A 15,110-nucleotide genomic window follows, 5' to 3' on the forward strand; every position below is an offset into this window, starting at 1 on the left:
TTATTGCATTGTCTGTCTGTCTGTCTGTCTGTTTGTCTGTCTGTCTATCTCAACATTATGGTCCATTCTATTCTTCCTTATGTTACTCACATTGGGTCTTGACAGTCGGGTAAGTCTTATTGCATCGTCTGTCTGTCTGTCTGTCTGTCTGTCTGTCTCAACATTATGGTCCATTCTATTCTTCCTTATGTTACTCACATTGGGTCTTGACAGTCAGGTAAGTCTTATTACATCGTCTGTCTGTCTGTCTGTCTGTCTGTCTGTCTATCTCAACATTATGGTCCATTCTATTCTTCCTTATGTTACTCACATTGGGTCTTGACAGTCAGGTAAGTCTTATTGCATTGTCTGTCTGTCTGTCTGTCTGTCTGTCTCAATATTATGGTCCATTCTGTTCTTCCTTATGTTACTCACACTGGGTCTTGACAGTCAGGTAAGTCTTATTACATCGTCTGTCTGTCTGTCTGTCTGTCTGTCTGTCTCAATATTATGGTCCATTCTGTTCTTCCTTATGTTACTCACATTGGGTCTTGACAGTCAGGTAAGTCTTATTGCATCGTCTGTCTGTCTGTGTGTGTGACGCACAAGAAAAGTCACACAAGTCGCACAGACACGCAAGTATACCTGCGTGAGTATGTCTGTCTGGGTGTCTGTCTGTGTATCTCAACATTATCAGTCAACATTAATAGGTAAATTTTCACAGGAAAATTTTCTGGACACGTGACCAATGCGTATCAATGTGAGTGTAACCTCGAGCCTGATCTCTGACCCCCGGCGGTGACCTCGCTATTCAAGTCTTAGTAATTTTGAACTGGAATAGTATTTTTGACCGCAATTTTGATAGAAATTTGTGCATTGCAAATTTATTGAATATTTATGTTATCTTAATTTTTTCACAATATCATCAAAACGTAATTTCAAAAATATCTATCTACGGAAAAAAATATTTATCTACGGAAACTCTTACCATGACATTATTAACTTGCGACAAGTAACTTATTTTGCCTCAAAGGAAGAATTCTTCCTATTCAAATACATTGGTAGAACACCCGCTGTGCTCGGGGTCACATTCCATAATGCTAATATGTTTGCGCCCATGGGTGTCACGTGTCCAGAAAATTTTCCCGTGAAAATTTACCTATTAATTCTGACTGATTATGGTCCATTCTGTTCTTCCTTATGTTACTCACACTGGGTCTTGACAGTCAGGTAAGTCTTATTGCATTGTCTGTCTGTCTGTCTGTCTGTTTGTCTGTCTGTCTATCTCAACATTATGGTCCATTCTATTCTTCCTTATGTTACTCACACTGGGTCTTGACAGTCAGGTAAGTCTTATTACATCGTCTGTCTGTCTGTCTGTCTGTTTGTCTGTCTGTCTATCTCAACATTATGGTCCATTCTGTTCTTCCTTATGTTACTCACATTGGGTCTTGACAGTCAGGTAAGTCTTATTACATCATCTGTCTGTCTGGGTGTCTGTCTGCCTGCCTATCTCAACATTATGGTCCATTCTATTCTTCCTTATGTTACTCACATTGGGTCTTGACAGTCAGGTAAGTCTTATTACATCATCTGTCTGTCTGGGTGTCTGTCTGTCTGTCTATCTCAACATTATGGTCCATTCTATTCTTCCTTATGTTACTCACATTGGGTCTTGACAGTCAGGTAAGTCTTATTGCATCATCTGTCTGTCTGGGTGTCTGTCTGCCTGCCTATCTCAACATTATGGTCCATTCTATTCTTCCTTATGTTACTCACATTGGGTCTTGACAGTCAGGTAAGTCTTATTACATCATCTGTCTGTCTGGGTGTCTGTCTGCCTGCCTATCTCAACATTATGGTCCATTCTATTCTTCCTTATGTTACTCACATTGGGTCTTGACAGTCAGGTAAGTCTTATTACATCATCTGTCTGTCTGGGTGTCTGTCTGTCTGTCTATCTCAACATTATGGTCCATTCTATTCTTCCTTATGTTACTCACATTGGGTCTTGACAGTCAGGTAAGTCTTATTGCATTGTCTGTCTGTCTGTCTGTTTGTCTGTCTGTCTATCTCAACATTATGGTCCATTCTATTCTTCCTTATGTTACTCACATTGGGTCTTGACAGTCAGGTAAGTCTTATTACATCATCTGTCTGTCTGGGTGTCTGTCTGTCTGTCTATCTCAACATTATGGTCCATTCTATTCTTCCTTATGTTACTCACATTGGGTCTTGACAGTCGGGTAAGTCTTATTGCATCGTCTGTCTGTCTGTCTGTCAGGGTGTCTGTCTGTTCTCACGAGGCTATGCTTGTGTGCCTTTTTTTGAGTACAAAACTAGGTTGTGTGTCAATTTTTTCTTGTGTGTCTAGGCACAGCAGTAAGATCTTGCAAGGGGGGTATAGAGGGGGTGTAGAGGTCATTTATAAAGGTTTTGATAAAGGCACACAAGCAACAACCAGTGACAACAACAAAAAAGACACACAAGATGGAAAAAAAAGACACACAAGAGGTCCGTCAGGCGTCCGTCACATGTCTGTCGGGTTAAAGACACACAAAAAAAGTCACACAAGTCTCACAGACACACAAGTAGGGGGGATGAGTATGTCGGGGTGTGTGTCTGTCTGTCTGCCTATCTCAACATTATGGTCTATTCTATTCCAAAGTTAAACAAAACTGACGTAAAAGTTTAAGAAAGTTAGATATACTAAATATCAAACCTCTTTTGTTTCTTTGTGATTAGTTTACTATCATGGAGACAGTGGTAACAGCCTTAGTGGATGAGTTCCCAGATCAACTCAGGAAGAGGAAAACTTGGGTAATGTTGTGTGCTTGTATTATAGGCTACTTCCTTGGCTTTACCTGCATCACCGAGGTAAGTAGATCTACTACCGTAAAACCAGTGGCGTGCGCAGCATATTGAAAGTGGGGGGGGCCATGTTGTTCAGTTCCCCCTTAACCATGACCATAAACTGTAGAAGAGAAAGAGGACACAAATGTGGTGGCATCCCCCAACTTGCCCCTCTGGTTTCCCCCAGCCAGAACAAAGAATCACCACAATTTTTGGCAACTTCTTCCCCCCCCCCCCCTTCACTTCCCCCCTCCAATTAACACCCCCTCCAAACAATCCACGTTATTAAAAATTATGTTCTTGATTACCATTAGCCTTTTCTGTTCATTGTTCTTGTTAAAATTTCAGGCTGGTCCTTACTGGATGTCTTTAGTAGACTTTTGCGCAGCCATTTCTGATCATTGTTCTTGTTCATATTTCAGGCTGGTCCTTACTGGGTGTCTTTAATAGACTCTTACGCAGCCAGTTTTGCATTGCTGTTATTTGGTATCTGTGAAACTATTGGCCTGGCGTGGTTCTATGGCGTCAAACGATTCACCAATGATATCAGGACCATGATTGGCGATGGTTATGTGGACTTCTTTTTATTCAAGTGGTGGCCACTTTTATGGACTGCTGTTACTCCTGCTGTTCTAATAGTAAGAACATGTACATGTTGGGGTAATGTATGTCAGGGCAGGCTCCATGGAAATAGAGGTGCTAAAGCAATGTGCTATTCCAGTTAAAACCCATACACCCTCTACGGAAGACATGACCTTAATCTTCCACATAGGGAGTGTGAATTTCAAACGGTATTACCTGAATGATGACACCATCTGGACTCCCTGTGTAGGAGATTAGGTTCATGTCTTCCATATAGGGTGTATGGATTTCAACTGGAATAGCCCAATGTCATATCACAGCTGGCTTAGGATGGATTCAAACCTCAAGCGCTGGTCTACTACCACCAGCACCCTGCTGGCCAAACCAGTGGTTTAACCACATTCTAGTGTTCCAAACAATGGAAACCAAAGCAATTGCCGGTTATGCCAGGCGTAGACGGTCAACCGGAGGGTTGGTTTTAAGGCTCATCCATAAGGCTAAAAAAATAGTCATGTCTCAAAGCTGCTGTGTCAGTTCATTTTTGTTCATTTTTTATTTACTTTTTTAAATTTTAGTTTTTTGCCGTAAAATCATGAAATTCTTTAAAAAAATTGGAAGAAAAGCATGATTCGATACTCGCATTGTTTATGTATAAAACAATTGATATTTGTACTTCAATTGTGTAAATCATCCACAATTTTATGCTGTGTACTTTTTTGAACACTCGTAAATGACATCTTAATTCAAAATTTAGTTTAAAAAAAAATCTTTAAAACCTCATCCCGCATTCTTTTTTGAAACTGCCACAGGCTTTCAGACATAAGTATTTTTTTGTTTAGCCTAATACACATCTCACATTTTCATTTATCCACAGAAAAGTGACTTTGACTTATTCCCTATCATATCTATACTGGGCCAAAAAGTATCCTTACACTTGGAAAAATAATCACAATTTCAAAACTGAACAATATTTGGGTAAATTTGTTTTTTTTAATAGATGCACTATCTAATCCGGCACATTATGACACCACATTGAATTCAACGTGACCTCAAGAAGTAAAGTTACAAGCAATTGAATAGACGAAGGTCCAGTTTTAAAAGTGACAAACTGGCCTATACAAGGCGCAAAAAGATTCCAAGAAGTGCAACAAAGAGACAACAGTTTCTGCAATGAAGCTTTATTTAAAGCAGTTTTTACTTCTCTGTACTTTTCATAACTTTCATTTTATTTGTCAGTTCTTTTGTTTCAGTTTTCTTTTGTTCTTTTTGTTTTTAAATTAAAGGCACACATAAATTAGCCATTCACCACTCTCAAACCAGATGTCTAGTCTGTGGAATTTTGAATAGGCCAGTTTGGCACTATTAAAAATAGACCTTCATCTAATTAAATGCTTGCGACTTTGCTTCTTGAAGTCACATTGGATTCAATGGGGTGACATAATGTGCCGGATTAGATAGTGCATCTATTAAGAAAACAAATTTACCCAAATATCGTTCAGTTTTGAAATTGTGATTATTTTTCCAAGTGTAAGGATACTTTTTTGGCATAGTATATTTGAATATAGCATTGTGTATATACCTTCCTGAAGTCAATAATTTAGATATTATTTTTTATTACATCTCTAAATGTAATGATGAGAAGTATAATATAATGTATACTTACAGAAAGGAAATGATGCAAAGAATCAAACTAGCATAACAAATTCCTGAATTAGAAAATCTCAAAATTTGATTTACTTTACTGACTCGAGAAGGGTATACGGACATTTTTTTCTCGGTCGTTTGAAAAAGTGAAGAAAACAACAAAAAAACAAAAAAAAAAAGGCTTTCAGGCGCTAGCGCCTCTAAAAGCAGCACATTTTGATGTATAGTACCATTTTTATGCTTTATCAAATTTTTCTGCCCTTTTGTATTTACTAATTCTTGTTGTCGCCCTTCGCTTTTTTGCCGCCCTGTTTTTGCCGCCCTTCTTCTTCCACCACCCCTTTATTTTGGCTGCCCCCCCTGCTTTGACCCCGGGGGGCTGGTGCCCCAAAGCCCCCCCCCCCCCAAATACGCGCATGGGTACAGTCTCTATTCAATTATGACTTTCAAAGTCACATAATTGAATGTTGCTATTTAGGCAAAAGAAACAAATTAGTTCAATTTTGATCCTTTTTTTTGTTCTATTATGATTACATATAAATCTGTTCATGTAATGATATGGACCAATACAAATTTACCAGTAATTCTGATTACAAGGGCATTTCGTGATCCATAGCATCATCCCCCCACTTTTCTCAAAAAAAGTTGAGATTTTTATACCACTGGAAACCTCTGGCTACATAATGTTTATGTACCAAAAATTTCTTGCACATTAATTCGTTTGGCATAAATATCGTCAAATTTTAATTTCATCTGGTATACCAGAACCTATGGAGCAGTGTAATACACATAATCATGCATAACTCGCAAACACAAAATCGGAATCAACTGAAATTTTGGGAATAAGCTTTTCTCACGGATATCTACTGAAAAATGTCCTAAAAAGTGGATGCTAGGATCACAAAATACTCCTTTAATTAGTGGTAGTTCATTTAACGCTTACATGAAGGTAAATACTAGTACACTTCTAACTACTTTGTACTTCTGTCTCTCTCAGTTTGTTGTACTCTTTAACTTCATGAACTGGACAGAGCCTTCCTACAACGGGGAATACCCAACCTGGGCACGTGCTATAGGCTGGATGATGACCATGAGTTCTGTTATATGGATACCTATCATTATGGGCTTTGAATTTGTCAGATTTGATGGAGGAATCAAGGAGGTAGGTATGGACACAGTAGCATGGCCAGAAGGGGGGGAGGAGATATGACCTTCATCTCCCACACTGGGTGTAGATTTCAAATGGAGTCACCCATTCAGGAGCTTCCAGGTAACCGTGATTTGAAATTGCACTCCCATACAGACTGTGGCGATTGTTGGCAAGTTGATATTTTTTCATCTTTATACTTCGACACACTGCAATTTTGTTAACTTTTTTGCCCTTGTCCCCAACTCCCAGGAAAAATACTGGGTATGCCACTGCATCGAGTGGAAGGAACATATGCTGCCCAGTCTCGAGCCCCCTCCCCCCTTGCCCCTGGAAATATTGGGATATTCCAGCTGACATCCATACATTCTATGGAATCCATGATCTTAAAAAAGTTCCACAGGGAGTATGGATTTGAAATGGGGTTACCTAAATGAAATCCACACCCTATGTGGGAGATACGGTAATGTCTTCTAGGGGTTGTATGGATTTCAATTGGAATAGCCTTCTCTAGTGCTGCTAGTGCTACTGGTAGACTAGAGAAGGCTAAGGACGGACAAATCTTGCTACCCCAACACCCAGGAAAAATACTGGCAATGCCAATGCATGGAGTGGAGGGAACATTTGCCGCCCAGTCTCAATCCCCCTGCCTCCTTTGAACCTGGAAACATTGGGATATTCCAGATGAAATCTGTATACCCTATGGAAGACATGATCTTAATTAAGTTTCACAAGGAGTATGGATTTGAAATGGGGTTACCTAAATGGGTCGAGTCGAGTCATTTCTTACAATATCTCGATTCGAGTCAAATGACTCGAGTCATCGTACAATCTCTGTGGGAAAAAATAGAAAATCCAAGTTGAGTCATTTCATTTTAGAAAAGTCAAGTCTCGAGTCAAGTCTGATAGAGGGTGTATGGATTTCAATTGGAACAGCCTACTCTATATAGTGCCGCTACTGGTAGACTAGACAAACTAATGAAAAAAGAATCTTGCTACTCATATTTTCCATATCTCTCATTTCAGCGTTGGCGTTTAATGACAAACCCACGTCCAAACTGGGGTCCTGCGCTACAGAAACATCGTAACAAAGCTTGGAAAGTACACAGGAGACATGGCACCACAATGGGAGGAAAGAAATATCTTCCTGGTGAGAAACCACCACCGAAAACAGTCAGCGATAAGGTTGAGATGGAGATAGCAGATACGGGTGTCGATAATCAGGGATTTGATGCCGTACCGTAGAGTTGACTGTTTTGCCGTACTATTAAAGGAAATATGCTTTATCACGCTATCACACTAAAGGGGTGGTGCAGTAATTATATAAAGGGTATAAAACTATAACCCAGGGCTGTCAACTCTCACGGCCAATGCTGGAAAATGAGTAAAATCTCACGATCGTCATGAATAATTTGCTGTTCCCCCCCCCCCCCCACCCGCTTTTCACATTCTCGAGCGCCGTGGCTCAAATAATCATGGTACAAAATGAACATTGGGAGTCGGCAAATCCCGGTACGCCTCTGTCTCACGCCAATCAATTCCAAAAAGTTGACAGCCCTGCTATAACCTGTTTAAAACATTTTAAAAACGTTTTGTTTGCTGGGTGCGTAAATATACCTTGTCATAAACAATAAATAAATACAGGAGAACAGACAAGAACAGTTAGACCCCTTTCTTGGACACCCTAAAAGGTCCACCATTTCACATATGAAGGTTACCATTTTTTTACCCTGGGCTATTCCAAAAAAAAGGATGCACACCCCTATAGAGGAGTTTGGATTTCCGGACTTTTTGTCCAGTTGTAATTGTTGGAAATCCAGACTTTTAGAGTGTTCAAAGGTGAAAAAATCCAGCAGAATATAGTTCAAAATTGGAAATCCTCAATTTGAGAGTCCATTTTGGATATTTCTTGGATTTTTCATTCATTTAATTGCATTTCCAAGCTTTTTCTAGTAACTTTGGCAATTGGAAATCCAGTCATTTGCAGAAAGTAAACTTGGAAATACAGCCATTTCTTTTATTGAAAAGTTACTCCTCTATAGGGGTGTACACTTATTTTCTGGAATAGCCTATTTGGGCAGCACATTCCATATACTTCAACATGGAAGTAATGTCCCACGGCAATGTCAACTATAATAGAAGGGAACACCCCATTTACATGTTAGTGTTAGCCTCATTAATCATAGAATGTCAATAAATTTTCAAGAGCTTTGAACTGGAAAATCTAACCTGTTCTGACAAATTGATTCCTGTTTGTTTAAGATCATGAACAAAAAGGGTCATTGTCAAGTTCATTTTTACTTCATGTCTTTGTATATGTGTATTCAATGTATGACTATGATTGAACAAATATAGCGGACCTGCAGTTTTCTGCAAGCAACCCTTGACCCTACACAAGCACCCATGATTAGGTAGCCCAATTAGGGGACTTTGATTAGTAAAACATTACATTCAATCCCTTTTGATGAATTTTGCTATAAAGGGCTCAATAATTTTGGTGGGCTGGGCCCAAGTACCCTTTAGGGCCCTCAATAAGGTAAAATTCATAATATTAGGGTAAATTTAATAATTTAAGGGTAAATTTAATAATTTAAGGGTAAAATTCATAATTTTAGGGTATAACTCATATTATATACCTCATCTAAAGATTCCCGCCATCTGATTGGTTAAAAGCGCGGGCAGTTTTAACTATGCCCGCAAAAGTAACTATTCCCCAGGCATAGTTCTGCATGTGCTTTGTTCCCAGCGTAAAATGATATTACGACGTGTTAATGTTTTTTGCGCTATTATTACTGAAATGGCAGATTGTAATCTGTGCCGCTCACATTGAAACTATTAATTTCTCTTCCCAAAAACAGATGACAAGAATCGTAAGATTTGGTATATAAAACAAATATTGACTGCTTTTTATTCGGGGCATGGTTAAAATTATAGGCCCGCGGTGATCTCAAAACCATGACTATGCCCCTCGGCTACGTCTCGGGGCATAGTCTTGAGATCACCATGGGCCTATAATTTTGACCATGCCCCTCATAGCAGTCAACATTTGTATAATATAAGATACAATTCATGTATAATGTATGCATTTCAAAAGCTTCTGCACTTCCCGCACCTTGGAGCAGGCCATAGGCGCAATATTAAAAATCTTCCAGAGCCCCTGTATCCATATCATTTTTTGTTATTTGACAATATTGTATGGCACAAACCACTCCTCTATTCCAAAGCAGGGATGCAAGCTGACCTGAAGGAAAAAGTCCGAAAAGTGTGTGAATCTGGGCCAAAAGTCTCCAAAACGGGCTGAAAATAAAGAAAATTGCAGGAATTTGGACTTCATGAAAGCAAGAATTCCTGCAAAAGCAGAAAAACTTGCATCCCTGCAAAGATAAATGCTCCATTCATAGCAGCATGTAACGGGTAAATAAAATTCAGTTAACCTTGTCAAATGTCATATTTCTGTTTGCTGTTGTCTATTGTTGTCCCTGCATTTATGATTAATTTTAACTGTTGACCCATGTCAAAATGGACAGTCGTGAAAGTTTATATTTGATTTCTATGTTTGCACTTCAGTACGCTATATCAATATTCATATTGTTTAAATACAAGACAACCATTCCATTTGTTGTTTACATAAATTTGTTTTTGACAGGCCTAGCTCCAGTCAGAGCCATGTCTGAAAATAGTATAACAAAGGTTTGATATATACTGCGCCAATAAAGTATCCTTACACTTGGACAATTTCAAAACTGAACAATATTGGGGTAAATTTGTTTTTTTAATAGATGCACTCTATAATGCTGCACATTATGACACCACATCGAATCCAATGTGACCTCAAGAAGTAAAGTTACAAGCAATTGAATAGTCGAAGGTCCCGTTTTAAAAGTGACAAACTGGCCTATACAATTAAGGCACAAAAAGATTCCCAACAAGTGAAACAAAGAGACAACACAGTTTCTTCAATGAAGTGTTATTTAAAGCAGTTTTTATTTCAGTTTTTACTTCTCTGTACTTTTCATAACTTTCATTTTATTGTCAGTTCTTTTGTTTCAGTATTCTTTTGTTCCTTTTGTTTTAAATTATCCATTCACCACTCTCAAACCAGATGTCTAGTCTGTGGAGTTTTGAATAGGCCAGTTTGTCACTTTTAAAACGGGACCTTCGTCTAATCAAATGTTTGTAACTTTGCTTCTTGAAGTCGCATTGGATTCAATGTGGTGTCATAATGTGCAGGATTAGATTGTGCATCTATTAAAAAAAAAAATTTACCCCAATATTGTTCAGTTTGGAAATTGTGATTATTTTTCCAAGTGTAAGGATACTTTATTGGTGCAGTATATATTATTCATGATTATCAGTTATGAAAAGGAAAGTAAAGAACAAGAAAAACCTCAACATATTTGTGACCAGATAATTGAGGACAATATCATGAAAAGTCTATTGTGAGATATTTACCACCATGAAAAGAATTACTTTTAAATTATTTTGGTATTTAAATAATAAAACTATTCTTCAATAGTTCAATTATCTCAGCATATAAAACTGTATGGACTATATATAATGCTACTCCCTCCAAAAGGGCAAGACACTTTTGAGTTATCTACCCACAGAATATCTAAATTACCCATTTTTAATCCCAATTTTGGCCAAAAGAATTGGGTTCTACGGGGGACTTAAACAAGTTAATGTCTAAATATGACATGTCAAAACTGCTCTGTTGGCCTGGTATAAAACACAACACATTTGGCTGTTTCCAACAAGGTGTTAGTTGGGACATGTGTAAACATTACAAATATGCCAAAAATCAGGTAGGTTTGAAAAAAAAAATCAATTTCATATTATAAGATTGTGGCTTTAAAAAACAAAAAACATTGAAAGTGCAGTTTTAAAAATTAAAATATGCAATTTGAACATTACAAAATGGAAACATGGAAAGTGACATTTGATAAAACATTTGATAAAAATTTTAAAAATAGAAAACTGAAAACTTATGGCTCTAATTATGGCCTTTTTTGAACCTGCTTCATATTAAAGCATCCATCCATCCACACATAATTTATTGTAGACCTGTATCAAAATAATTACCTGGCCAGTAATTTGCCTTGCGGCTTGGGAAGAACCAAGATAAGTATTGAAGTTATTTTGATATAATAAGGTGTTCTTCATGGCTTAGTGCACATCATTAAAGTAGGTATATCACCTCAAAAATAAGGGCAGCAGAAACACGTTATTTAATGTTTCTACATGAATTACCTTTATTAAAGCATCAAAATCAAAAACCGAATTGAAATCGGTCAATGCATTGTGACGTAGTGTCAATTTTAAGATGCTTATAAATGGAATGCAAATCTGCCACAAATGGCTATAATGACAAAATTGGCACATTTCGAGATTTTGAAGGTTTATTTGGACACTTGCTTGAAAAAGCAACGTTAATTTAAGTATCACAGGCTAATTGCCTATCTTTTTTAACTTCGTCAAAGAAAACAAAATTAAAAAAATCTATCATTGAATAATTATAATAAATTAACCAAATATACTATTTTAGCAATTCCGCCAATCTGCAGACAAATAAAAGTTGAAAAATGACTAAGTTCAGCTAATTAATATGCAAAATTGATGCCAAAAGAAAACCATACATGATATCAGGGTGCGGTTTTTTTCACAAACATATGTATACAAAGTTCTTTCAATTGATAACAAAAAATACACAAAAAGTAATCAATTATGCAAATTAGCTTATTACAGCTAATTATGTATTCATCATATTATTATGTAAATTTGGCATGAGTAATTTTGGTGTTTTTTTTCAATATTTAATGAAAGTCTTTTCATTCATCATGAATTTGTCAAATATGAACCTGTTATGATGTTGAGTAAAGAATCTGCAGTTAATTACTTTAATATAATTTAAAAAAATACAAACTTTGACAATTTGACGGTGTCTGGAATAGAATTTTTATTTTTTCTGTAAATATGGTATGTGTCATCATTGCTCAAAGCCAAATCCGAAAAGTAAAAATAAAAATTAATTTGCAAAAAATGAGACTTTAAATTAACATTTTGTTATCTGGATTAAGATGGGAATAGAAACGGTAAAATGAACAGCCCCTCTTCTATACCGCGTATACAAAAATGGTGTGGCCTTGGACACACACAATGACTTAGAGCTATTGTGGTTTGGAATATTACTCCCTTTAAACTCACTTAAAAAATGTTTTGTTTCAAATCGTTTTCCTCAAGTGTGCCATTCGTTGTCGACGGAAATAATTTACATGCTTAGAAAGATTAATATTTCAGCTAAATGGTGGTAGATCTTGATTTTTCAAAAGAACTATATTTATTGATTTATGAGGGATCTTCAACAATCCATAAAAACAGGTAGTAGCTCTTAAACAAAGCAATATTTATTTTTAAAAAACCCGATAGTAGTCACAGAAAGGTTTCACACACCATATATCAAAAATTCAAACAATTGTGATAAATAGCACATATGAGGAAATTAATTTTTCGGCATGGATGTTTGCCAAAATTGAACAACTTTCATTCGCGCGCTTTTCAATTTACAGTGTTATGCTTGCATGCACAGTGTGGCAGAAGTATTGTGCAGCCACTGTGACATGCCTAATTAAAGCCATTCTTGTGTTGAATTTGGCAGGTTGGTAAAGGTTAACAGGTTACCAATATCTTATGCATGATATCAGGCTAAACAATGGGCTGTTCCACTTAAAATCCATACACCCCTTTAAAGGAAGACATGACTTAAATCTCCCATATGTGGCTTATGAATTTCATATCGAGTTACCTGATGGATGACTTCATTTGAAATCTACACTCTCTGTGTGAGAGATAAGTTCATGTCTTCCATAGGGGTGTATGGTTTTCAACTGGAATAGCCCAATAAGGCCTATGCATGATATCAGTCTAAAATGGGCTATTCCAGTTAGAATCCACACACCCTCTACTTAAATCATCCACATGTGGAGTGTGAATTTCAAATACCTGAATGAGTGACTCCATTTGAAATCCACACCCCCTGTGTGAGAGATTAATGTCATGTCTTCCATAGGGGTGTATGGATTTCAACTGGAATAGCCCAATATAGCCTTCATTTGGCATTGAGTGGGACTAGACAGTGGGATACCATTTTGATATGCATCAGTGACCGTGGTTTGTGGCATCGAGACACTATCAGTGATTCACTACAAATATGAAAATCTAAAACAAACCTCAGAAATCTTTTTGCATTAAAAATTAAAGAGAATAAGTATGCAAATATACCCAGCAAGTGATAAAGCTTGATAAGACCAAAAGCAAGTGAGGAGAAAAACTTGCACCCCCCTGCACCCTTCAGTGTGTCAGCTGATGGGTTTTTGTTCTTAATATATGCATAGACAAGGGTCATCGCCAGTTCACAACATCATAACAAGCAACCATCAAAAATGTAGAAATGTTCAATTATGACAAATCTAAATAAATTCTCATGGTTAAAACATGATTAATACCTATTAATTAAGTTCACTAGGTCAGTGGTGATATACATTTCATGGTTATGACATGAGTAACACCTATCAATTAAGTTCACCCGGTCATGGAGTGGCTTAGACTACAAAAGTACCTATAATTATTTATATTAAAACACCAAGGATGGTTATTTTATGCATGATACGATTGTAAACAAATTCTGAATGGTTGCCTCTAGAGGGCAGCATACACTCTGATTGGAGGACACATGGGGTGCACCTAGGGGTGTACCCTGAAGTGTATTTGGCATTATTTCTACCCACTATGATTATGGGTCTCAATTAACATGCTGTCAAATATACCCTCTATGGAAGACAAGGCCTTAAACTTCTACAGAGGGAGTGTGAATTTCAAATGGAGTCACCCATTCAGGAAACCAAGTTTAGAATTCACACTCCCTCTGTGGAAGATGAAGACCATATCTTCCACAGAGGGTGTATGGATTTCAAATTAAATAGCCCAATGTATTCACCACAACCACTCAAATTTTGAATGTGGATTGTTAATTGTGACAAATAGCATTTTTCAGAGTTACCCACTTCAGTGGGAGGAAGTGCCCATAGGGTTAAAAAGGTTGACAAATCACGAATTAATAAACATTACATTTGCAATTGAGCTGTTCTTTATTGGCAGTGAAGCACTCATTTTACTCCTGTAGTAAATTTAACAAAAAAGAATTATTTCTGAGAAAGTAAGTTTTTTTTTCGAAACCATCTATTTAAAAATGAAAGTTTGTATTGCACTAAAAACACATTTCACATAAACTTCCTAGCTCCTTAAGTTAGAAGTAATAAGTCCTTTAAGTTAATTTAGTTAATGTTGATACGGTACATTCTGTTAACTTCACATTAAAAGTAAATTTGGAGACACCTGTTTTATTTCCTACTAACTGCATCCGATGCTATATTTTTAGCACAGAACCCAGTGAGAACAGATTGTTATTATGAAGGACCGCTAGTCCGAAGAGTCTATATTCTAAAGGTTCATAATTTCGAAAGGTCATTACTCCAAATTTTTAACCGGGTTTGTTACCCTGAAGGCTTGTTACTCCGAAGGGTCATTACTTCGAAATTCTGAGTAATGACCCTTCGGAGCAATGAACCTTTGGAAATATGAACTTTCAGAATAACGACCCTTCGGAATAATCATGATAATGGTCCTTCCAAATAACAAATCATAACAGAACCCAGGAAACAGAAAATGTTTCACAGAAAACATTTAAATGCTGGATTATATAAAGGATAAAATATGTAAAGTGAATAAAATGTTTTAAAAACATTTTTGAAAACTTGCTGCAAAACATTTTAACAAACTGCTATTTAAGTGTTGACAATATATTGTGGTGTGATCAACCAGAATCAGTCTGAAGTTGGACAAATTCAAT

General features: G+C 36.9%; 1 protein-coding gene across 1 annotated transcript in view; it reads left to right on the forward strand.

The window, feature by feature from the left end:
• Positions 1-7,529, forward strand: part of LOC140139580 (sodium- and chloride-dependent neutral and basic amino acid transporter B(0+)-like) — a 25,776-nt gene extending 18,247 nt beyond the window's left edge. Inside the window, exons 10-13 of the mRNA XM_072161285.1 lie at positions 2,725-2,856; positions 3,255-3,470; positions 6,056-6,220; positions 7,232-7,529. Of these exons, the coding sequence (XP_072017386.1) occupies positions 2,725-2,856; positions 3,255-3,470; positions 6,056-6,220; positions 7,232-7,450 (732 nt within the window). The 3' untranslated portion in view covers positions 7,451-7,529. The remainder of the gene's footprint in view (positions 1-2,724; positions 2,857-3,254; positions 3,471-6,055; positions 6,221-7,231) is intronic.
• The last annotated feature ends 7,581 nt before the right edge of the window (positions 7,530-15,110 follow it).

This window comes from Amphiura filiformis, chromosome 18 (genome assembly GCF_039555335.1).
Source record: "Amphiura filiformis chromosome 18, Afil_fr2py, whole genome shotgun sequence".
Lineage (NCBI taxonomy): Eukaryota > Metazoa > Echinodermata > Ophiuroidea > Amphilepidida > Amphiuridae > Amphiura > Amphiura filiformis.